Source organism: Phalacrocorax carbo, chromosome Z (assembly GCF_963921805.1).
Source record: "Phalacrocorax carbo chromosome Z, bPhaCar2.1, whole genome shotgun sequence".
NCBI classification, from domain to species: domain Eukaryota; kingdom Metazoa; phylum Chordata; class Aves; order Suliformes; family Phalacrocoracidae; genus Phalacrocorax; species Phalacrocorax carbo.
Window position 1 is genome coordinate 41,138,362 of NC_087548.1, and position 26,018 is coordinate 41,164,379.

The 26,018-nt window shown below is 37.1% G+C and overlaps 1 protein-coding gene across 1 annotated transcript in view; it reads right to left on the bottom strand.

Moving 5' to 3' along the window:
- PRUNE2 (prune homolog 2 with BCH domain) overlaps positions 1-26,018 on the bottom strand; it is a 144,840-nt gene that overhangs the window by 90,873 nt on the left and 27,949 nt on the right. Inside the window, exons 2-6 of the mRNA XM_064438313.1 lie at positions 21,482-21,586; positions 20,817-21,019; positions 19,335-19,498; positions 11,303-11,455; positions 9,438-9,532 (exon numbers count right to left, since the gene is read on the bottom strand). Of these exons, the coding sequence (XP_064294383.1) occupies positions 9,438-9,532; positions 11,303-11,455; positions 19,335-19,498; positions 20,817-21,019; positions 21,482-21,586 (720 nt within the window). The remainder of the gene's footprint in view (positions 1-9,437; positions 9,533-11,302; positions 11,456-19,334; positions 19,499-20,816; positions 21,020-21,481; positions 21,587-26,018) is intronic.

Here is a 26,018-nt window from a genome sequence, read left to right on the forward strand (position 1 = left end):
AGTGCTGTGTTTATCTTCTGTTCAGAAGGAAAGGACACCGTAAGAATCCTGGAAGACAGCATCTGATATGCAGAAGAAATTCTGGTGCATTGAGAGCTACATGAGCACAGCTGAAGGAAGTATCCTGTTCTACCTGTTTTGCCTAAACAGTAAGGCGAACTCTGTGGCTTTGTAAAAAACCACAGGAATTATGCTAGCATGAGAAAGGAAAACCTCTCCATAGCTGTTTTCAATCAAAGCATGATTTTGTTATTAATCACAAATATGGAGAAAGTTATGAAACTCAAATTACTGAGATTTATTCTTCAGATAAAATAATTAAGAAAAAATAAAAAGCATGTAGAGAAAAAAAGAGAAATGCTAAAAACCTTGAAGGAATTTTCATTTGGTACTTTACTTATCAAGTCTATACACAAAAGGAAAAAATGGTCATGAAGTAAGAAGTTGCCATAATTGCAATATACACAGAAGTTCTGAATGTCGTTTTTTCTAGGGTCAAAGAGCCTGCAGGTTAGATTTCACTTGTATTCACTTAAATACAAAAAATAAAATTTACACAAGCAATATAGTAAGGAGTTGCAGAAGAGATTATAATTTTTGGTGAACAACATTCATGCAGCAGCTTTATGATGAAAACTACATGTTGTTAGAGAGGCACAGAAGGTGTGAGTAATTCTGAATATAGAAGTGGTGATCTTTCTGAGAAACTTTATCTGTCTCCTAGAAAGAAGATAATTCTTTGGTAGAATTACAGCTGGTGTTCTCAGCTACTCTGAATTTGAGTTCTCAAATAGGGACTGAAGGGTTTCAACTTGAATAATTTTGTATTTTTTTGATCCCTGTGTTATAAATGGAGTATATTTAAATGGATATAAAATTAAATAAACCCGAAGGTTTTCAGTCAGACAAAACACCTGACTTCAAGTAAGCCTGAGAGCGTACCCAGTTACAGTGTCAAAAGAAGGATCTTCCCTGTCATCATCTAACCAGAGAACATAAATGCTGAAAAAAATCTTACAGAACACTTGATCTAACTATTCAAGATTCCAAACTGTTCCTACATCTTAAAATAACCAATAGCTTCAGGACTAGGCTCCTGATATGTAGCAGAAGGTATAAAACTCAATGGTGTATGCTAAAAACATAGGCTAACATTATGTTTACAAGTTAAGCATTCACTTATATTTCAGTTCAGAAGGTGTTTTAGGCACATGCTTTGCCAAACAGATGGAATAAAATTAGTATTTCAAGACACAGCAGACATATTTTGTTGGTTTTCTGCATAAAAATATCTCTATTCTAAGTAAATATTGCGTGATTTTTAATATGGGTTTTTTTTTTTTAATTTCTAAATGAAAAACACAAAAGCAGTCACGAAGACAGACATTTGCTTAGAAATACCCTGTATCTCTCTGTCACTTCCCATGGACAGAATCTGTCTTCTGAGGTAACGCAACACTAACGCTAGCAAACCCAAAAGAAGTCCTTTCACTTATAGCTGGAATTATATTGTAATCTTGCATCAACAGCTTAATGTTCTAATTAAGTTGTTTCCCACACAATAGCAAAGAAAAAGCATAAACTAAAGAGCAGAAAATAAAATCTAGCTTTTCTGTAATATTCATATTGGTGTTATCCCTATTATCGGTTTCTATAGTCTCATAAATTATGGCCAGGTCTTAAAATATTAAATGTCCAAGTTAAGTTTTACATTGAAATTTTTAAAAAGTGCATTGTATTTCATAGAAAAAACTCTTTTTATGCTGAATATTTCTCAAAACAGCACCTCCCGCTGTCAATGTCCATGCCCCATGAGCAGCTGAGCTGAGATGCTACTGACAAGAACTAGAAGAGTACACAAATGATAAATTAGTGAGCTTCATAGAAGTCAGGAATGCAGTGCAATAATGATACTGTAGATGATAGCATTTTATTTAGCTGAGAGATAGTGCATATTATACAGCTGTATTTTATAAAGAAACTATATTTTAACACATTTCATAAAAGATACAGAAGAAAATAGTTTATCATTTTGAACAATGTACTTGTAAACACAAGCACATTTTTACTGTAATGTTAGTAGATTAATCTAATGTCTCTACTTATTCCTTTAATAATTCTCATAGTTATTTTACTTTGTTTATTAACTTTTGAATCAAGATTGAACAAAACCAGTAAAGGCAAAATCATAAACAACAGCACGGGTCAAATTTAGACCAGTTGTCACACAAATTATAACAAATATAGTTTAAGTTCTTCAGACACCAAAATAAACTGAAATCCCTCATACATACGATTGCAGACCTGATATCACTGTATACCTTGTGCATTCGTAAAGAGAAAATGCAAGCACAAAATCTCTGATGTTTCTGGTTTACTATGAGTTATGACAGCAGAATAGAATAAAATAATCAAATACACCTTGCAAACATGGCAGTTGAATAATTATTTAATGATTTAAGCACAGGCTGTATTGGACTGATTGATAAATATAATGGTCTTGGCCAGTTTTACAAGTTTACATCTTTCTTACATTGCAAGGGACCACAATGAACACCTTGCCTGACATCCTACAGGACTTCATTCAGAAATCTCCCAGTCAGCAGGGGAACTTTAGCTCGTATCAACCTCACACCATCTTCTGGAAGTGAACTGGTCTTGATTTTAAAACTATAAGGAATCCTGATAATCACTGTAATCAATGTCATTTTTGCTGCCATTTGATTTCACACAATTAATTAGGGAGCAGTTAAAATAGTCTAAGTTTCTCCCCAACAGTTTCCCTTCACAACTTTAGAGAGGATTAACTAACCACAACAGAGAATTCAGCAGGTCTGCCTCAGCTCTCCGTAACTTGGATTGTAGTCATTACAGCTGGGGTACTTTGGCTGACCTGAGGCATCAACAGAACAGCTACTGTCCTCCAGAACATGGCAGTCTGACGATTAAACATGAGTATGGTGTTTACATTGATGCATGTTTGGATTCATTATTCAGTCCTATAAGGTGATGACTTAACCCTCCTAATACTTCTTAAAAACCAAATGGAAGTATGTTCAAGCTTTGTATACTATATACGTTACACATTTTCCTACAGGCAGATCTCACACACTGACATTTTAAGACCTTAATTAAGGTTGATTTATTTACAAATGGTATGTTTTCAACTCTCAGAAATGATGTATTTAATGTTTTATTTTTAAACACAATTAAAAAATAATATATAAATATATACATACTGCAAATGTAATACAGATAACAAATTCATTTAAGCCCATTTATGCACATTAGTGACACACCATGTGGCAGAAAGACTAGGACTACAAGAAGACCCCTTGGCGATTTATTTTATATTAAATCCCTAATGGCCTCTTCTCATCTTTGCAAAATATGCACAAAAGTCCAGACTATGCAGCCATTGAAATGAATGGTTATTTATTTGCTAAACGAGAACCCTATGTTTAATGTTCCTTAGACATAAGGTAGTCTGCAAAAGTCGCATTCCTACAGCTCCATACATCATTTATTTTACATACCCTAACTTCTCACAACAGGCATCAGAAAAATATCTCTGAACAGCATTGCTATTGTAAGTTGCTGAGAATTTTGTTTCCAATTCCATTACTGGAAGATTAAATGTTAACATGTTTACTTGGGGTTTTCTTCTTGTTTTGTTTTTGGCATTAAAAACAAATTCATGGACCAATCTGATGCCATTTAAAATATGTTTATATTTATACTGCAAGAAAAAAGTTCCCAAATACATAACTATGGTCCAGTCATTACAGGCAGACAACAAAAGTTCAAGCCTTCAAACAAACATGTTGTAATCTCACTTATCTGCGTGCAATAGTCTACCTAGCACTTGTCTGACACGCTCCAGCTGAAAGAGATTTCTTGATTTGCTTTACAGAAGTATTAAAAGCATCACTTTTCATAATACACAAATAAAATTGTTCAAATTAGTAATGTAGTTGCATGTCATACTGCCACTGCAAAACAGCCTGAAAATTACACCATCTCTCTGAACGAGACTGTTTATTCATTGTGAAGCAGATCCACTGTGCACCCAAACATTTCTAAATTTCCTAGGTATCTGTTGCTGTAACAGCTGCTGTGAGTTTCTCTGAGACACAGACACACAAAGAGGAAAGTCGTCACAAGAGACAGTACTTTGCTTTGGTACCATCCTCATTTCATTTGGACTACTGGATGCCACCTAAGGACAGTCAAGCTCACTGTGCCAGCATGACGTGCAGGCCACTTTCTTGGGGCATTGACACTGGTGACAGCAGCCTCCGTTAAGGCTCTGACATTTTCTCTAAACCTCTTGGTTGGCACCAGCCTTACAATACTAAAAGATTACACAACCTCCATAACCTGGAAACTGTCTTTATTAAGTATTCAGATATCATGGCAAGAAACATGAACAAGAACCTCAACAGATAGGTCAGCCTTCATAAAGCACGTATTCCCTTGCCTGTAATAGTCAAAAGCAGACAATCATAGACTATTTGCTTTGTTTTCAACTGACTGCCCTGCTCCCCCTGGAGAAACTCAGTTTCTGTCTCCCTAACCTAACTGCTCACAGAACCCACAGTAAAATAGATTTTCATGAATCAGAAGACTAAGGACAGTCCACACACATGTTATTAAGCTACAGCATCTTCAGCCATTTCAACGCAACTGAACGTTCATGAAACCTGGATTGTTCTTCTGGTGCACTAGACTTAAGAGAGCAGAGAATAGAGTTCAGTTTACAAAGGACTTATTCCTTCCTCAGGAAAAATATAACTTTCACTGAAAGTCACATTGAGAAGATATCTCTCATTTCCAAGAGAACTCCAGCAGAGAACAAGCAAAATATACTCTCAGGGTACAATATAATGTAGCAGAAATGAACTGTAATGCATACACCGAATTTTGCTACAATATCCTATGAGTAATCATTATTATGACTTGGAGGAACTTTCTGGCAAAGGCAACAAAAATAACTGTGATTTGGGCCCTTCACTTTCCTTTTGTCACTCTTGAAAAAATGCTGCTATGCATCTGGAACGCATACACTCTGGCAGCCAGCCACTGGAGACACAGGTCTGATTTCAACTTACAGCTTTAATGTCACCTAAATCCAGAAAGCCCAGATCCAAATGCAGTTATCTCAAGAAATGCAAAGCTGCACATGCACTCTTATAGAAACCTGAACACATCCACACAAAATGCCTTCTCTGCCTTTATCACTAATGACAACACTGTCTATTTCACAGAATCAGAGGTAGAAAGGAACCTCAGGGATCATCTAGTTCAACCTTTCTGGGAAGAGCAGATATTGCTTTAATATCTGAAAGATTCGCTTTTATCAAGACACTTGAAAATCAGTCCACTGACAACTAGTAAGCCAACAATGGATATAAATCACATACTGTTTATTGCTATCAGTACGTACATACAAATAAAGCACTGAGATCAATTGCTTTACTATTTTTGCATTTGTGTCTTTCTTAATGAGAAACTAGAGAGCAGGAGTGTACCTGCATGTGTCCTACATGTCTGAGTACTGCTATGCAATAATACTAGATGTAATTATGAATACTAACTTACAACTGATGACTTCTTAGTTACCATTATTTCCTTCCTTATAAAGTACAAACTTAGAAAACATTTCCACAGATACTAGGAAATCTGTATCAATACTAATAAAAATAGGGTTTATAGCTACCTGTGTAACACAAGCTTCAATTGATTTAAATTCATGGCACATTTATGAAATAAAAGATTAATATCCTCATTTACAGGGGGGAAACTGAGAAAGAATTTATTTATTTAACATAGGAAATCAGCAGTAGAGAAGGGAAACGAACTTAGCTCCAGGTCAAGACTTTGCTAAAAAGCCCCCTCAAGTACAGAGAATTTTGTCAGAATCTACTTTCAATAAACATCTGTAAAACTTGCCATAGAAAGAGAAATAAGGAAAGCCTAGAATCTTTTCAGTATGTGCTACCAAAGACATTTGTTAGAATATCAGACTTACTGATCTCTGTCTTTACTATTGTGAAACTCTGAAATCAGAGCTGGAGTGTTGAGCTGCAACACTCTTGTTCTTCATGGTACATATCCAATGCAGCAGGGGATGCATGCTTGTGAACAGCTTACTCTACCCAACAATAATCGTATAATCATCATCTTTGTTCTTAGCAGTATCACCTACATGGTTTACCATTGAGCCAACTCAAATAATCAAGCCTATAGAAAGCACTTTTATCAAAGATACTTCTGCATACCTCCTGATTTAAAGAAAAAAAAATTGAGATTTCTGAAGAAGCAAACACATTAGAGATTCAACACCGGCAGCAAAGCCAAGCCTGTTCTTCATGTTCCCTTAATGTTTAATCACGTAATGTTTGCAGAGCCTTTGAAGATGAATAACAAATTACCATGATTATTGCTGAGAAAATCCTGAAGTGGTTAAAGTTTGTGTATTCTGAGTTCATAAGAGAATTCTAAACTGAATAGGCAGGTCTGGACAGTTTTGTCTATAATTCCTTTACATCTATTATGTTTCTGATACTGGGTAAAGTAACTAGCGCAGAATGTTTTTACAAGCCATCTCCTTTACCGTCATGCAGACTGTAGCATCCCTGGCTCTAATAAGAGCAAGTAAAAAAGGTCAAGCAATGTAAATCAGGGAGTTCAGAAAATGTTTGAACAAAGGAGAGTAATGCAGCAAACAGAAAACTGATCTCCATCCCAACTGTGAAATTAAGAGGTTTTTTAGCACAAAGTGTGACTTTGTAAACATAACTAGAAAAAAAAGCAGTTATACCCCTGAAACATTAGCTCTTTCTGAAGCCAACTATTCGCAGCTGAACAACAGAGAGCAAAATGTGAAGAGAGCTACCTGTAACTTCCAGAAAATACCATCAGAAATGCCAGTAATAAAATTACTTAACAGATTGGGATTAAAAACCATCTAACATCAGTAGAACACTGATCAGTTTGTTATTTTTAGATGAAACTGAATTTCTTTTTTTATTCCACGAGAGCCACCAGATATGTGCTAAGAAAAACAATTATGAAACATTTATTGCTTGACCGCCAGATCTTGACACTCCTTGAACAAAGTATGTCACCATCAAAAGTTATACAATCACTGAAAAAAGTTTGAAATTTGCCTGCTTTTGGGACTATGAAAACCTACTGTTGTCAAATTCAATTTGAGAGTTACAGCCAAAAGGAAGACCAGTTTTAGGTTATGATTAATTTGAGTATGTAGAATAGTAAAGATGAGTTCAGCCACATTTAGCTGGAGCTTAGATCTGTGGAATACAAGGCCTTCATTCTACATAGTCTATTAAAGAAGATTAAAAGGAAAATAAATAAAATGTAATGCTAAAGCTAGGTCCTAGTTACTAGCCCTGTGTGTCCACCATTCACTGAAACTGACAGAATAAGAGAGAAAGATTTAAAACAAAATAAAAGGAAGATTTTAAGAATTTTTTAAAACCCCTTTTCCTTTTTTGGGGATTTATCTTACAATACTCTTTCCCCATTCCCCTTCCTCCCAAACTTGGCATAATTTTCAGGAGCAAAAGTATGGTTCATAAAGCAGTGCAGGTTTGGCGGCTGGTAAAGATTGCTTGACTCTGGAAACTAACCAAGAAATAAACAGATTTTGCTTGATCTCTCAAAGCTTTGCTACCTAATTTGCTTTGTATATTTTAGTATGCAAGCAGAATTCTATGGAAAATTATTAGCTGGACTGCACCACAAAATTCTTCAACCACAGAAGCACCTTATTTTCTGTAAAATGCATCACAAAACACAGGGTGTAAGAAATCTTATTAGGATATACACAGGGAAGAACTATTCAAGTGATTTACCTCAAGTGGTACTAAAAAAAAAAAGTTTTGCTTAAATGCCAAGTAGAAGATGACAACTTCTTCTGCATACACCCCGGTTTCGGCTGGGACAATTTTCTTTCTAGTAGCTGGTACCATTCTGTGTTTTGGATTTAGTATGAGATACCATGCTGATGTTTTAGTTGTTGCTGAGCAGTGCTTACACTAGTCAAGGCCTTTTCTGCTTCTCACCCCACCCCACAAGCAAGCAGGAACAAGAAGCTGGGAGGGGACACAGCTGGAACTGCTGACTCCAACTGACCAAAGGGATATCCCACACCATATGATATCATGCTCAGTATATAAACTTGGGGAAAAGCTGGCCAGGGTCCACTACTCATGAACTGGCTAGGCATCAGTCAGCCAGTGGTGAGCAACTGCACAGTGCATCACTTGTTTTGTATATTCTTTTATCATTACCATTATTTTCCCTTTCTTTTCTGTCCTATTAAATTGTCTTTATCTCAGCCCATGAGCTTTACCTTTTATTTTTTATTCTCTCCCCCATCACAATGAGGGGGGAGTGAGCAAACGGCTGTGTGGTATTTAGCTTCCTGACGGGTTAAACGACAGCAGCATGTCAAATACTTTTGTATGGGTGACCTTCAGGCAAATGGTAAGACTGTAAATTACAAATATATACTATGTAAAAGTGTCTCTCTGTTTTTGAGATTTTCTTCAATCTAGTTAGGTTTTTTTTGTTAACCATTAGGCAAACTTCCATCAGAAGTAATACTGCCATGTCATACTTGGTCAGTGATCTAAACATTAATATTTTTAATTAGTATTTTTACAAAATAGCCAGTAACATTTACATTTCCTTCAAATCAAGTTAAATAGCCACTGACGTCCATAACACAAATAATCTTGAAATAATGATACAAAACATACTACACAAGAGTTTTCCCTAAGCAGTTACAAAATGTTTGGGACTGGTCAAGAAAGAAAATCCAAGCAGCCACTACCAGGCTGTCTCAGGGATACTCATAAAGACAAATCTATAGTTTTGATCCAAAAGATCATAATGCTAGGAACTCCTGCCCCACTGATGTCCTTTTGTTTCTACCAACATTTTTATTTAGGCAATGTGGCAATGGGCACACTTCATTACACAGTTTCAGGATAGGTTTATGTAAGGCATAAAAGAATATCCCCTCCTCTCAAAAAGCTGAGAGTGTGTTACAAGTGGCTTCATAAATTCTATGCCATATTGTAAGTGAAAGGTAGGACAAAGTCCTAGTTAGTAGCTACATACTGAAGTACAACAGAAAGCCCACACCTTCAGTTCACCGAATGGCTGCAATATGCTGCCATTTTTAACACACCACGGTAAAGGCTAACAGGAAGCAATAATCAGATGCATAATAATATAAGTCAGACTACAAACAGCTACTTGTTCCTTCAAAGTTAATTAAATTGCTGAAAATTCTGCTCATACATAACCTTGAGAAAATAACCAGCTCAAAAATCTTTGTTAAAGAACTGTCCCTGTATGCAATAGAGCTGTTTACCAACTATGTTGTTTAGATTTCCTCTTACCTCTAGTGTCATGTACACAGTGCTAATTGCTACTTTGATTTCTCCATCTGAAATCTCCTTGAGGTCCTTCAGCATAGCCTCCTCAATACTTACACCTGTTCAAGAACAGAAAGGAATTTCAATGCATAAAGTATCTATCTAGAGCTGACCAGATGCAGCAACATAAATTAAAAACACAGCTCAGACCTTAGTATGTTGGGCCTTCTGTATTTTAGGACATCCTATGAGAAAATGAAAACCAGCATTAACATTTCAATGCTTAATATTTCTAGAGGGATTTTTTTAAGCAAGCATGAGATTTTAAGGGGCAGAGCAGGTAGGAAGCAAAGGATGAAGAGTTATGTCTCCTGCAATGAGGTTGTGTGGACACTCAAATTTTTTAAGCGAACTAAATTGCAGTTGATGATAAATATATAGACAGACCATCCCTATGGTCTAATATGAAATCACTAATATGAAACATTTCTGGAATGAGTAATATATTGAAAAGCACATGTGGAATACTGTGGTATTTATAAAATATTCAGAAGCAAAGCACTTAAGATATTCTGTAAAAATACAGCCATTTAGTCTTTCTGACCTTCCTCACAATTTGATACCAATGTGTTTTTCTTATGTACATCATACAGTGAATAAACCAGCTAGATGTTTACGTACCATACTAACAGTAGCACATATTCTCATCAGAAGCAACAATTTAAAATTGGAATTGCTTCATGTTGCAACCAGGCACGTTGATTTGTTTAAGTGCAATGTACTGAAAACCCATGTGACTAAATTTCTCTAGCAGGAGATGTCTGTCTAAAATACTGTAAGGATTCTCGGAATAAATATATATCATGTATAAGAACATAGTCATATCACACGATCAAAAATACAGACATGATAGCCAATTGTCGATATAAAGAAAGCTGCAAGCCACTTACTTCATTGCAGGGTAGCAACTAAAATGTCTACAGTCTTGAACTAATCTAGCTTGCCACCTCACTGAAAGGAAAAGGGATGGAAGCAGCACCTCAAATTCTGTCCTTAACTACCAGCTAGAGCAACCACCTCAGGCTGACAGTCTGAATTCAGATGAGAGGATTCTGCAGATGGGCAGATACAAAACTGTAAAAAAAAGACTATGAGTCTGCATGGACCATGTGCGTACCTGATATGTCTAACAAAAATACCAATACTCACTCTTTGGTAATAATTTGGTAGCAAATGCCATTCAACAAAGACAGTTAAAAATCTGAGAGTTATTGCAGCAATTTTCATCAGGCTTTCAGAGCATCCCTTCAAAAGCCTGCTACCAAATTTTGGGTTCAAACACTCCCACTTTTGATCACTGAAAAAATAACAACTGTGTTCAGCAATTTCTAGCAGAAGGAGATGAAAGAATTGCCATTGTCCCACTGCTTCCTTAATCTTAGTCTGAAGTCAGATTCACTTCACCTGTCCACAGCCCTCAATAAATCTGGGAAGGTTCAGAAGATAAAATCCACTCCCACACCATGTAGGCAATTGTAGTACAATTTCTGCATGTGTGCTGACACACTGATCACACCCCTATCCTTCATCAACACAATTTCTTGACTAGCATACACTTGTAAAAGCAACATATGAAATAACTTAATGTTTACTTTATTTGTACAAGCAATACAAGATTATTTAGGAGTTCAGTAGTTCCTCAACAGAAATCACAATTCCATGATCCAGAATGCAAGCCACTTAATTTAAAATTAAATATAATACATGTAAATGTCAATGAAGATAGCTTGCTGCAAGTATTTTCACTACACACAATGACCTGATATGTTCTGATCAGTTTTATAACTAGATTTGTAAAAGGTCTGAAAAATAGAAGCAAGTTGCATTACCTTGTGGGTTTAACTGAGTCTCCTGGAGAACAGAGATAATTTCCTCTCGTGGGGGAAGATCTGGAAATTTTTCCTCTAGCATTGACAGTATTTTCTCCTGCTGCTCTGTAATCCCGTCAGCCTCCAAAGACATGCACTTGAACAGAATGCTTCCTGAAACATTGAAAGACAAAAATCAATGCCTCCTGTAAACAGCAAAGAGGTACTACAGAAACAAGAATATTTAATGTATCACCACCCAAGCTCTTTCCTTCTTGGAGATTGTTTCCACTGACAAGTTCACTGAATTAGATATTGAATGCTTTTCACTCAGAAACATCTTCCTAATGTGAAGGCAGCTTCTAAAATTAAATTTGGTGGCTTATCAGGGCCTACGCTACAGGTAACTGGCTGGTCCCAGCGCTGCCTCGGTGTGCAGCGTGCTATTGTATGTCTAACACAGCTCTGTGGCACAGCCACTAGCGAGCAGTGGGACACCAGAGCTTGTTCCTCTCTCTAAGCATTAGACCAAGTGTTGGCATGCTCGGAAACACTAGATCCATATTGCCAACCTTCCTCCTACAGATGTATCAATGAACTGCTACAACGAACATAAGGAAGAAATTCTCTACAATGAGGGTGGTGAGGCGCTGGAACAGGTTGCCCAGAGAAGTTGTGGATGCCCCATCCCTGGAAGCGTTCATGGTTTGGTTGGATGGGCTTTGGGCCACCTGGTCTAATGAAAGATGTCCCTGCATGTGGCAGAGGGTTGGGACTAGATGATCTGAAAGTCATTGGTCACTTTGGTGTAACTGACTCTGGCTATAACCTCACTGATGAATACACGAAAAAAAGCACAGCACATTCAGCCACACAAAATGATGCATTCAACTTTAAAATTTAAGAGGAACATAATCCAAAAAATAACTTCACCATAACTGGTATGTTCTTACAATACAGGGTTGAGTTTGATGTCTTTTCAGACAACTATGTGCTGCATATATTCCATCTGGATGTGATACATTCCTAATAGTTCAAGGTTTAAAGTCACCCTTTCATTCCCTGGAGACAGGGATACCATTTATTAATAAACCCGAAGATAGCCTTCACTTCCAATTACTCACACTAAATTAAGGATAATAATCTTACACTTCAGCACTGAAATTATTTATTACGGTACTGTGCACAGGGATTTCACACAAATGTATGATTGAATTGCATCATGCTAGGTCAACGAGTAAATCAGTACAATAGTATAAGATAGTTATTGTATGCCAAAATATTTAGTATAGTGCCATGAGAGGAAAACAAGGACTTGGACACAGCCATCCTCAGTCCTACCCAAACATCAAGTATGTATGCGTTCTTCTCATACACGGTCATCACATAAAGTAACAAAAAGCATTTCTTCAAAATCCATAAAGCACTTGCAACAGAAAACAATTTTGCCATGCTAAGTACACACCTCCTTATTAAACAAACCCTGTGTGGATTAAATAATGTTTAACAAGCCGAAAGCTGTTCTTCATTAGATATTAATTTCTGGAAATTCACATACATGAAATTCCATTGTGTTTCTATTACAGATATTGTAAGTGCCAGTATTCTTTTCATTTCCAATGTCCCTTTATGTCAGTCTTATCATCACTTATCATCACCACTGCCCTATTTGATAGTACTAAAAATATTAAAGAAATACAGACTGCATGAAAATCATGTTTACTGACCCAGACTGTAAATTTAGGTACACAAAACATGGCTCTACAGCAAGGATTTCAGTTGTCTACAGCTAAATAACTGATATATAAAGCACCAAAGACATCTATATATATTAGCAAGGCATATTTTTCAATCCCTTACATGAAGCAAGCTTCTCAATCAGCAGCCTCCACGATAATTCACCTAACAATACCCCTTCATTGTTCCCACCTCTAACCAGATAACAGTGCCTGTGCCGCATAGTCCTGTCCATACCCTGGGAAGGGCGGTGACCAGAATGAATTACATGGCCCACAGCACACTCCCAGTCAGCACAGAGCTGCACCTGGATAAACGGCAGCTCAGGGACCAGGTTGCATGAATTAGTTTAGGAATAGCAATCTTCTGCTTTTTCAGCATCCTTTTTTTCTTCCTCCAGGAGCAGACAGGGAAATTGCTCATGCACACACAAAGAAAATGGAGACTCCAGCAGAAAGTACTGGACTTTCAATGCATGCTCAAATTCATCATACAGTTACCTACTGGAAGGAGGCTGTAGCACATCCCGTACAGCCTCACAGCAGCACTAGGATGAGTCAGGCAGTCTGTCCATCTGCATAGCTCCTCAGACACACAGCATGTCAAACTTTTACCACGGCTGTGTGTGCCTTGGGGTGGGGGTGGGGGAGGGTATTTGGGGAAGACCAAGCAGATAAAATCTTAACACAAACATACCGGAAAATGCAGTAAAATAAGAGGTGTGAGCTGTATATCCAGTCAAGTTTATCAGTTTTGAAATCAATGTGAGCTTTGTTGTCTGCTTGATTATATTGAAATAACTATGTGGTGGGTTCGGTGTCAGGTCAGCAACTTCTGATTTTAGCTCCATATACCACAAATCATTCCAGCCTAATTACAGGACTGATTGTGAATTGAGCAATAACTACACCACAGTTTTTATCCAGTCAGGCCTGGATTTCAACTAAGCTGTAAGACAAATGTAGAACTATGTCCTCCCTAAAACATAATAAAAAAGCTCAACCATACAGAAACAGTCAAATGAAGACAGTTTCTGAACCTCAGAATTTCAGTAAAAGTATTTTCTCCTGTTTCTCACAGAAACAATTCCCAAACTACTGAAATAAAACGAAACAGGATATTTAATTATCCTTTTTTCTATGTCAGTATTTCAAACAGGTAATGTTCCCATCCAGCACAGGCAGTTTCTACTGCCTGCAGAAAGTTCAGGGCTGGGCCACCAAATTAAACTGACTAGCTCCAGGCCCAATGCAGCCCAGCGCTTGTAGAGCCAAGCAAAAGTGTTTTGGGAGGCAAGACAGCAAAGGAGTTGAACGAAGAAGAGGAAGGGTGTCATATTTCCCAAACTGCAGAAAATAAGCAAACTGGGAGCAGAAAGCTGTCATTACGCCAAGACAAGTTCTAGCAGCCAGGTCAGTATCTGGCTGTGATTTTAACAAGTGCCTGAACCACAGCAGCTATGCAGTACCAAAAATCATTGTACTAGCGTGTTTGCTAAAATAATACATGGATTTCTTTCACACCAAAGCAGTTCTGATGTACTGTTGCAGCAGCATTGCTCATGCCAATAAAACTAGCTAAATTCTCCTAGACACATGGACTGGTGGAAGGAAACTTCTACATTATTAATCTATTCCACAATCAAAAGGGATGGAAAGATTGCCTAGGGCATACTATGGCAGCCTACCATGCATTTCTACAGGTACCAGTATGCATTTCTCTCTTGCTTTCACGTGTGTGACAAATTCTTGGTTTCTTAACAGTAAGGCCATCTTGGATTTGACTTGGCAGGACACAGATATTACTGTAAAGTTGTAAAATCAGAATGTGTTTTGACATGCACTGTACTGCAGCACCTAACTGGAAGCCTTTGCCTTTCAGTGCTCAGTTCATCTCAGGGTCAAGCCCTTTGCATATTTTGATCAGGGGTGACATATTTAAAGAGGAAAGAAAAGTTAGAAATTTTGGGATTTATCACTTAATAAAAGAAGAAAATGCAGTCAGCCTGAAATAATGCTTCATCATAGGCAGACATCTTAGAAAGGTTTTAAAAGGCTATTTTTCTCACTTGTCACAGCAATACTGTAGTGCTTGCAATTGCTAACTTTTCTACCAGTATAAAGCAAGAAACCGATCCTTCTCAAATTAATAGGGTGTCAGCATGCACTAAGATCAACAGTTATTCTTCTTTCATTCTTTAATACTATGCTTATCAGCAAGAAAGGCACTTGTCTTCTCTCGCAGGCATTCTCAGCACCCCTGTGAGGGTTGAGATTCCAGGTGGTTTAGACAGAAAAACAGTTCACTCAAGGTACTTTTGCTTGGTGAAGGGTCAGAAGTCCATTTAGCCATGTGCTCTCTTGTAAGTACCTCCTGTAAAAAAGATACACGGGCTCAGAAATGTGCAGATTTTACTGAGTGATGGTGCAACTCCCCCAGGGTTTCTGAAAGCATAATGGAGGCTGCTCTGTCTGCTGACAAGCATAGAAAAAAGAAATATGTAATAGGTAATACAAGATTCAATATTATTTCTTGTATACATCACACTACATTACAGATATTTTTTTCTGAAGGAGAGGTCACTAGAAAATAGGCTAGGACTCTCTAAAAAATATGCATTTTATTCTTTTTTCCAAAGCAGTTTGAAGTGGAGCACTAGTTTTGCCAAAAGCAATTGCTGTGCATTAATATTAAACATGATCTAATGAAGGCAGAAGTCGTTTTGGGAAAACATTAAGAACAGTAAAAGCATCTCCTGAATTATAAGTTTATGTCTGAGAGAAACAGTACAATGAAAATATAGGCATTTCTCCTGTCAACGTTTTGTTCCATGACCTGGAAAAATAAAGGACATGGAAAAGGGGAAAACCAACAGTCCCTCACGCAAAGTATATTTCAACAATCCTCAACCTCAAAAAGCCCCAGAAACCAAAATTGCAAAATGAACCCAAGCAAGCAATCTTCATCATAATTAAAAGGATAGCCACAAAACTGGAATAAAATGTAATTTGGAGGGGGGGAGGGGGGCAGGTGGAAGGAAGCAACGGCTCCAGGAAAACTGTTTCCATTCATAAAAACAAAAGTATTAGTCCAAATCAGTGCAGCGTTTGGTCCAGTTCAAAATGCTTCTTTCTTTCTGGCACAGATATTAAGGATGCACCACTGAGGAAACATGTGAATCATCTGATTAATGTACAAGACAGAACAAAACAAAATATTGGCATAATTCCCAAAGTCCTTAAAAGGCCATTTCTTAACATTTCTCTGGGTGGCTAGAAAAACAAACTGATCTTCTCTACTGAAAGTCAGACTGCCCCAACAGGGCACAAAAAGACCTCAACTATGCAACTAGCAAAAGCAGATTCACATTTAAAAAAAAAGAAAAAGCTGATGATCTTACTGTTAATCTGTCTCTATTTACACGTTGCAGTCTGCACCTTGTGGCATCCTTCAAGGCCTTATACAAATAAACATAAGGAGGCATTTCTGAGAGTGCACTGACCCAAGGTACCTGACAGTGAGTGCTTGGAATCACATCCTTGCCAGCTGGCTGCAACAGAAAATCTAATGATTCAGCAGTTTAATGGATCTTGAGTTTGGCAACAGTCCCCTCGTAAACATCTCCGGGGAAATAAAATAATACAGGCCCAAGACTCTGGCAGGTTCTATAATTGTTTGCTTCTGGCACAAATCCAGGGACAGCACAAGCTCTAACTTAAGGCAAATATGGCTGTACACCACTCTGACTCTCCAAGAAGGCTCTATTCAAAGCCCAAGGGCAGAATTAACTTATAGTTTGTCTGACGCAGAGACAAAGATACTAGGAAAGCATTCAGCTGAAAAAAAAGTCCATAAATATTAAACTGCCTGAATCAATAATGTTCAGTTTCACAGGAAAAGTCTTTTCTTTTGACTTTTATTTTTTTAAAAACTCAGAAGAGCAGGTGAAGTTTGTTCAAAGTTGAAATATGTAAAGTTATAAACACCTGCCTTTGTTATTAATTTTTTTTTAATTGCTAACAGACTGTGAGAAAAAAGAAGTTTGAAAAAGAGGTAACAAATGAAGCTGTCACAGCCACCACATGATAATTATTAAAACATGAGATATTTGTATTACCTTACAAGTCTTCTAGCAAAATACTCACAGGAAAGCCAGAAAATGAAAGATGAGTTCCCAGCTCAGAGACTCAGACATTAGGACCTCTCAGCTGTTTTGTGAAAATAAAATCCTAATTCTTAGCATCCTGACTTCTACATTGGCCTTCCACTCTGAACTTCCCCCAAAATGTGTACATACTGACAATATACAGGTTTACATTAGATGTAATGTAACAAAATGGGAAAAAGCCAGTAGGACCTTTTTGCTGGCTCTATGCCTGTGGAGTACCACCAGAGAGCAGGGCCATCCTGCAGGCCTCTGCTCATGCGTTCACTGGTCATGAGAATGAAGCAGCCACCCCTCCTTCCAGACCACGATATGTGGTCCCTTTATTTCCTATGCTCACAGGTAAGACAAATTTCAAAAGCTATACTTTATGGGCAAGGGCTTTGACAAACAGCCTTAATACATACAGAGAAACAAAAGCTAGACTTGAGTATCTTTTATTTGATCTTTTATTTTCAGATTGCTTGTAGTTCGGTCTGCCATCTATATACATTTATATCTAGGTTATCTTTTTTTAATCTGATCAAAACCAGTAATGGGATTCACTGACTTTTCTGAATTTGCAACGGAAGGTTCTTAAGTACTTAAAATCTTTTCTATTTTAAGAGACCCACAAGAGGACTTACTGTATTGCTTGGCCTTCTATATGTACAAACTGCATTGCTGGGAGGAGTAGAAAAGCATCACGTCACAAGTGCAGCTTGCTGTTTAGGCTTTGTCAGTCACTTCTCACACCATGCAAGAGACTCTTATATCCACTAAATTCCTCAAACATGTGCTACAAAACACAGTAATTAAATTGAAGGTACTAATTTTTGTTTAAAAATGTAGCTACTATCTCCCTCAAAACTCAAAGTGCTATCTCTAATGCAAACACTTTCAGTATTTCTCTAATAAAAGTACATTATTTTAATCTGGGTACAGACTAGAGACCCAAAACATGTAGTCACTTACAACTGTGTGTGGTACGCGAACACGTTCTTATGAATTTTTTAAAGCACTGCCTCCTGACTCTTCCACCACCAGACAGGTATCCTGAGTGATCCCCAAAAGCCTGTTTTCATTCTGCCTCCAAAATCAATTATTATGCTTGGTCATTTGCATAGATTCCTGGATAGCTATTCAACAGAAGTTTGGAACTTAAGAAAATATTTCATGGCAGGTTTACTAGAGCTTATTAGCATGGGAAGATACTAAAAGAGCAGGCTAAATGCTCTGTTACTGTTAATGCTCCTTCTACAGAAACTTAAAAAAAAATCCATTACCTTTTGTAATTTCTCGTAACAGGCTCATTACAATAGTTATCACAGTGAGGAGCACAATGACAAGCCAAGACTCCAGTAGCTTCTGAAATCTAAGTGTAGGCAAGTTTTCATAATCCTCATTAAACATGTCCACATCAATTTCTTAAAAGGGCATTTAACAGTTGCACATCAGTTAAAACCTAAAACCTTTAAAATTCATTAAACACAATTAAAAATCAGTAAGTAACTTAAAACGAGCAACTGTTTCTTTTCAACCCCAGTTTTACTTCCAGTTGAAGAGTTCTGCTGCAACAAATAAACTGAGAAAGCTAATACAAACGATGAAGACAGAAGTGAAAATACTCCCGACTGTTGAACCCCATCCTTCGTACACCACCAGGCATACAATACAAAAGAAAACGAGGGCGCAATGAAGATTTGGTTACAGCATTTTTAAACAGTAAAAGTTTCACATCACACCATTAAAACATCATTCTATAAAAAGGTACCACCATCAGAAGAAGCTTTAACATGTAAATATTAGATTCCAATCCATATTGTTGTCCACAGGCAGGCAGAGCTGAACTGGCGGCACTGCACAGCCCCTGGAATCGACGAACTGCACAGCTTTTCCAGCTACCCAGCTGGTGTGTCGACAGCTCCATTTAATATTCTTGTCTAGTGATACAGCAAAGACCTCTCATGCCTATTTTTAAATGCACATTTTTAATATTCAATATAATGTTACTCTTTAACAAACTCTTTACTCCCTGCTTCTTTTATGAAGCTTCCCGTGGTCTTTAAAGGGATTGTTAACCAAAGAATGGATCACACTCTTTCTGCATGAGCAGATTCAGAAACACTCCATTAAACCTTTCAGTATTTAATATAAAGAGTAATCTCTCACCTCTGAGGAGATAAGCCAGTTGCTGAGTGATTAACTCTGGTGCCTCTTGAAGAATCTCTTTTACTACTAAAGAGGAAGAAGATGCTTGTAACTCCAGGCTGCCATCACATTGCTCATCTGGATTGATGACTTTGACAACAGCTGATTCCAAACTTTTATCCTCACTATCAAGCAAATTTAAAAGTTATATATATTTTGCCTTCTAGCTGCTTAGACAACCCAGTAAAACAGTGCAAAACATTTTCAAAAATTCTGGATGATAACACTATTCTTATTGCTACTTGAAGTCTGCTATAAAGCCAAAGAACGTCACAATGAGGTCCTAAAACTGTAATTTTTTTTAAATGAAGTGTTCACAGTGGTTTTATTACTTGATACATCACTAAGACATAAATGTTTATATTTCCATTATCAAAATCTTTAAACACTAATAATTTGAAAAAAATATTTCTACAGGTACTGAAAATATCACTCTTCATATAGGGAAGTTTGGGACTTTTCTCATTGAATATTTTGAAAGCTTACAAATAATTTTTTTTTTCATTTAGATGCTTTATGTTTCTGCTTATAAAAGCAATAACAAAGCCAAACTATATTTAATAATATAAAACACTAATCATAATTCTTTAGAAGGAAGAAACAAGAAGTAACAGTAATAAAAAGCAAATCTTATGGATAACTTCTCCTTTGAAAAAGTGAATGATGTGCTGACCTAGCTGCAGTTAAAGAATCAATAGCTATGAGATTTATGCTTATTTCTCATTTTAGATTTTCCCTACATTTATTCTAATCTACAAACCCCTCAGAGTAGGGTGTGGCTATAGCACAACAGGGTATTACTTATCTTCAATGAACTCTCAAGAGAGTTGGAAGTAAAGAGCACCCTTCACTCTGGGCAAGACAAGCACACCATTATAAAGAAGTTCACTTTACAAGATTCACTATGGGCTTGTAAATACTCCCTCTTAAGGACGGGTATATGGACTATGGTCTTCCACAGAGCAACTATGAGCCTCTGGCACTGAGGACATTTTGAGAAAAATGCTGTACTCTGTAAGGACTGCAATAATCTAGCAGCCATATTAACAGCACATGTGGAAGTGTGCTGGCCATCTCCAAATCAGTGTGAGAGTCTCAATGCCTTTAGTGAAAGCTAAATAAGAAGCAGGAAAAAAAAATCTGATTTCTTAATTTACTGGTCACAGGAAACCTCCAGACTCTTTAAACTAAATTGAAATATCTAATCTGTGTGAAAACACAAGGTCCTTAAAAAAGGGACTTCCATTAAAAGTCCTGGAAAGATTACTATTTAGTTTATTACATTTATTGCACATAATGGGAGACAAAATATATTTTAACTTCCTTTTTTATTGTCTGTATTAACATAGCAATACCAATATTAATGCAGAATAAATGTAAAATAGAGTTTTTAAAACAGTTCAAACCCGCATAAGCCATCTTGTTGTACATACAATGCAATACCTTGTCAGCATGTTGCTGTTTACAAGTGTTAAAGACAATTTCCCTTCAGCATTCAGCTGGTGCAAATTGATTTCGTCTCGGAAGATATGGAATGACTCCGGGATATTCAGCTCCTCTAATATAAATCTTGTCTCTGTGAAGTAGCTAAAATCTCTTCTTGGTATATTCAACACGGGTAAGCAAAGAACATCAGGCGGACTGACCTGTAATGTAGGTGTGCATTTGTCAGAGCTGGATATAATACGGCCTGTTTTTTATTAGGAAGACGCTTTAATAGAGTAAGCAATTAAAACAGTCTGAATGTTCTGTATAAGGTTTCCCCCCTTACACTGAATTAAAAAAAAATCTTTTGCTTTTTTTGTTATTCTTCTGTCTCCATTTGCCTCTTACAGAATCACTGGGAAACTAGGAACAAGAAAGGAGAAAGAATGATGTACAGGGGTGATTTTTTGGTGCTGTTGAATAAGCCACCTAATACCTACTCAGAAATTTTAGCACGTAAAGAAATGCAGATTGTTTCTATTTAAAAACCTCGCCTCTGATTATAACAAAAGCATTGTCTGAAATAATGTTTTTACAATATGTTTTAATTTACTTAACAGTAAGATGCCTGTAACAACCTGGAACAAATAGGTTAAGACCACTTGGTCCATTTTTTCCATTACCTTGTCTAGAAAGTAGGCATAGGCAAGACTAGAAATGAGCGTATCCAAATCACAGGATTTATTCCCAAGAACGACGTGGACTTTCTCCAGACGCTTGCTCCTGTTCTGTAACACATAAGAAGATATTGCAATGAGTGACAACGACAAGACAAAACAAAGCCCAGTCACCAAGACACTTCAAAAGACAGGTTAAATATCAGGCATTGTCCTCAGTTGTAGCGCTTTTTGCCACTGACTGAAGGAAGGCACTTACTGTGGGATCAGACATGTTTCCTTGGCATCATAGCTCCCAAGAAAGCCAAGAGATCTGGGTTTCATAAGAGACCCCAATTTAGAACCCGAATGAGATCTAACCTGACAGAAGTCCCTTTAGCAGCAAAGTAATAGATAAGCAGCTTCCAGTATATGTGGAAAAAGCTTTTGAAGACTCCTCACGAATCTAATACAAAAAGCAGTCCCAAAGAGCATGGAGAATTAACACAGTAAACTATACATAGCACATTGTCATTTTAATTTTCCTGTTTTTTCTTTGCTCGGCTAAAATCAGTAACTCAACAAAGTGGCTTTCACCCTGAGTCTTCGGCAGCTGAACATGCCCGGTGAAGCACTGAGGACTTTTTAGTTGTTCTCACTGCAAAGTGAACTGAGTCTTTTCTGCATTTAATAAAATTATGACCCTTACAAACACGAGGAAAAGAAGACAGACCAACTCTGTGAAAGCAAAATGTTGCAGAGAGGTGTCTACCTCCTTCATTCTATGATTCATAATTGCACACACAAAATGTAAGATGATGTTCTTCTCTTGTGCACATCATTAATGTCAAGCTAGCTGCATGGAAACATTCCAGTTTATTTTCTTTTTATGAGCTGTACTTCTTAATTTGAAAAACATATCTGACTGATGCTAAGGTAGATATTTCAGAACCAAATATATGCAATTAAACATTTTTGTTGTTGTTGTCATATACGGGTTGATGTACCTTTTGCTATTTTGAATTAGGATTCTGGGTATCAAATTAAATTTTAACTTTTCAACAGAATATATAACTAGTATAGCAACCTCAATAATTATAAACGTGCAATTTTTTTAAACCAACCTTTTTTCTCTGTGTCTAATCTTACCTCTATCTGGATACAAGGAATAAACCTAGTTCTCTGTCTCTCATATGGAACACAGCCACCAAAATTCCTTTGGGTAACAAAACCAGGACACCTATTCTCCATTACCTATGTACTGGGAAAGACAGGCTGCTTCCTGAAGAGTACAGTGTCAGGAACAGGTATGTTCATTTCAGCTGTAGGCCTTCACCAGCAATAACCTGTCTCCATTATCCTCTTTTCAGTATAATTTTTGTCACATTGTTCTTTTGCAGCATACATATCTGATTGATCAGCCACTCTAAAGAATGAAAATAACAAACTCATGCTTTTTTAGTATTATTCAGTTTACATAAGTCTTTTCACGCCTTTTCATATGACAGCTATTCTACCAGTATTAAAATACAAAGTCAACCTGTAAGCTGTCTTAATAAGTAATTCAAGTTTCTATTTCATAGAGTTCAAGGCCAAAACTGGCCAGAACAAACAGTAAAGAAAGTCTGTGCTTCACATTCTGATGATGTAAAACACACTGACAAAAGAGAAAAGTAATAATCCACATCTTGTTTCACTAGTCTGAAGAATTTTCTTCATTAAAAAGTGTGAAAGCATTATTTTTGAAGAGACACCTTCCAATACCAAATTATGTATTACCAAACCAATTATTAATAATGAAATACATTGATATGAGTAAAGTTGTAGAATACATTTGGACAGCTAAATCTTCCTGTAGTTCTGGAATCTCATAAAGGGAGCAAAACGTAACAAAAACAACCTAAAATGTCATTCAGAATTACTGCTAGAAAGCACTAGAAGACATTTGCTATTATTTTCCTAAATTAAATTCTCCATTTTCTGTACAAATATTCTTATCCATGTAAGTGATCTGTTCTTCTAAAGACATGTTGGATTCAATGATCCTTATGGGCCCCTTCCAACTCAAGATATTCTACGATTCCGTGATACATTTCAAGAAAGCAGCATAGATTTGATAGAAATAGATCAAGCTTGCAGACAGTCTGCCCCAGCCACAGAGAGAAGTCCCATCCTAGTATTTGCATTCTCATAGTATGTGCTGTCTCATTAGAGGCAAAGTTAACAGGAAGACAGATAGGTAGAGTCTCCCCCATTCTATTTTAACACAGGAAACCTTCTTGTACCAACAACACAGATACTTTACCAAAAGCTTGCAATGACCACTGTGTTACAGAAGCGAGAGCTGGTTAAATACTGTTTTATCCTGTGTTGGACAGACAATTTGAGATCGGAGCATCAGGTAAAAGATCAACTCTGCCAAACTACAGTGATTAAAAAAATGAATGCTACTGCAAGCTTTCATCTTGGCACAAATGAGTGCTATCCACCAATTCTCCCACAGGACTAGGAAAGCAATATTTTTAACCCTCATTCTGATTTGCAGCATCTTTGAAGTTGTAGAGGTCAGTACTTTCAGCATGACATCACTTCCTTAGATAACCATTACTGGCAAAAAGACACCATCATCCACAGATAAAAACCATGAGATACTCCTTCAGGAGCAACCAGGTCCTGTAGTGTATAACCACAATGTTGTTTACTACAACTTTTAAAGCAATCCAAAGCTAGCAAGAAGGAGAGTACTGATAGATCTGAAGTTATGTTAACAGCAATAATTTAATAAATTGTACAAAACTATTTTCATATTGATTAAAATATTTTAAGATCAATGAAACCCTCAAAACAGCCTTTGTTCTCATCTTCCAGTGCTTAAATCTTAACTTATCCATAATATACACAGAACACTGCACAAAACAAGTGTTCCCTACGATGCCCTGCCTTTTTTGTATAGCTGGAACAAAAGTACGCTACCCCTCTCAGTTCCCACATCAGATAGTGGGTTTCAAAAAACATAGAAAAGAAATGGCATTCTTGAGCTCAGGTGACACGTTCAGCACTCATGTGGAAAGTTTACTCTATGGAGTTGGTACCACCTCTTCTGATGCTGGGGGAACTATCTCCTCAGCTTCTATGGCTGCTCATGGTTCAGAAACCATCACAAGCTACTGTCTGTGGTTGTGACTTGATTTCTTACCTATTTTTTCTAGAAGATCAAGGCACAAAGTAGACCTTCCACTGACAGTCCTAACATGCTATTTTAAAGATCGGTAATATCTTTTTTTCACCTTTCCTGATCTCTGCTCTCCTATTCACTAAGCATAATTTTATTCTCTTCTTCCCCGTTTGCAGGTCCAAGATATATGATCTCACAAGCATTTCCTCTCCCCATGTGTAGTTCCCTGAATGGCTTTTTGGTATCTTACTACTAAGTATTAATAATAACCTTCCAAGAGGTATAGTGTCCACAAAAGCAAACCTGAAGTATACCCTCCCAGGACCATCCAAGCTTATTGTTCATCTTATAGGTCAGAGACTGCTTCCTCTTCTGCCAACTAGTTTGCATGGTCTGCTGCTTGCTAATCAGCCAGCTAGGAGAAAAGCAGGCACATAGATGTGAGGCTTCCTCTTTCAGGTCTTTCCAAAGTACCCAGCAGAGAAACCCAAAATCAGGAAGACAAAGCTTTAGATCCATAAACTCTGTGAGACTTAGTTGCAATAGGACTAAAATGTGATTAATTCCTGCAGGTACTACACCTAACCCTGAGAGGAATCATGAACCCTCAATATCTCCAAGAATCAAAATTTTAAAAGTTGATAATGAAACTGGAACTCATAAATTAAACCACATAAGGGACCACTGATCTCTCTTGGTGCTGGTTGGCTAGGTCAAAGGTAAGTTGTAAAATGCATAAACACTGGATGCCTAGAAAAAAAATGAATTAAAGAAATTATGTTTCATTTTCAGATGGCATCAGTTAAGATAACTCAATTCAGATCAGACCTGCACAGATCAATATTCACTTACCATGCTCAAAAAAGAGATTTATAAACATCTACAGAAGCTACTTCTACAATCTAGTAATAGATCTCTTCTGACACTTTGATACTTACAGTGAAGAACTTCTCATATCTCCCCAATTTTGTTATCTTTAATCGCATAAATGCATTTGTATGGCAACTGTATCTTTATGCAAGTGCAATCAAAAATACCTTTTACTGGTTCTTACCTACATCAAAAACAGCTGATTCATTCAAACATCCAGCATATACGGGCAACCAGGTTTGAAAAAACTTTGTCTAGGACATATTACTTCAGTGATTCATCAAATTACAATAGCCCAGTCAAAAATGACAGTCTCCTCTTTTTTCCTTCTGTTATTATAGGAGCTGAAATGATCTTGCAAGATAAGAAATACTGAAGACTTTTTCTAGTATAAACAGGATCTCCTACAAAACGCTTACTCTCTCAAGGCAAAAATTGTTCTTTTCCCTCTCCTTTGCAAACACACGCACAGCCCCCGCCCCTACACTCACCCCCCGTGCACACGCGCACACACATACA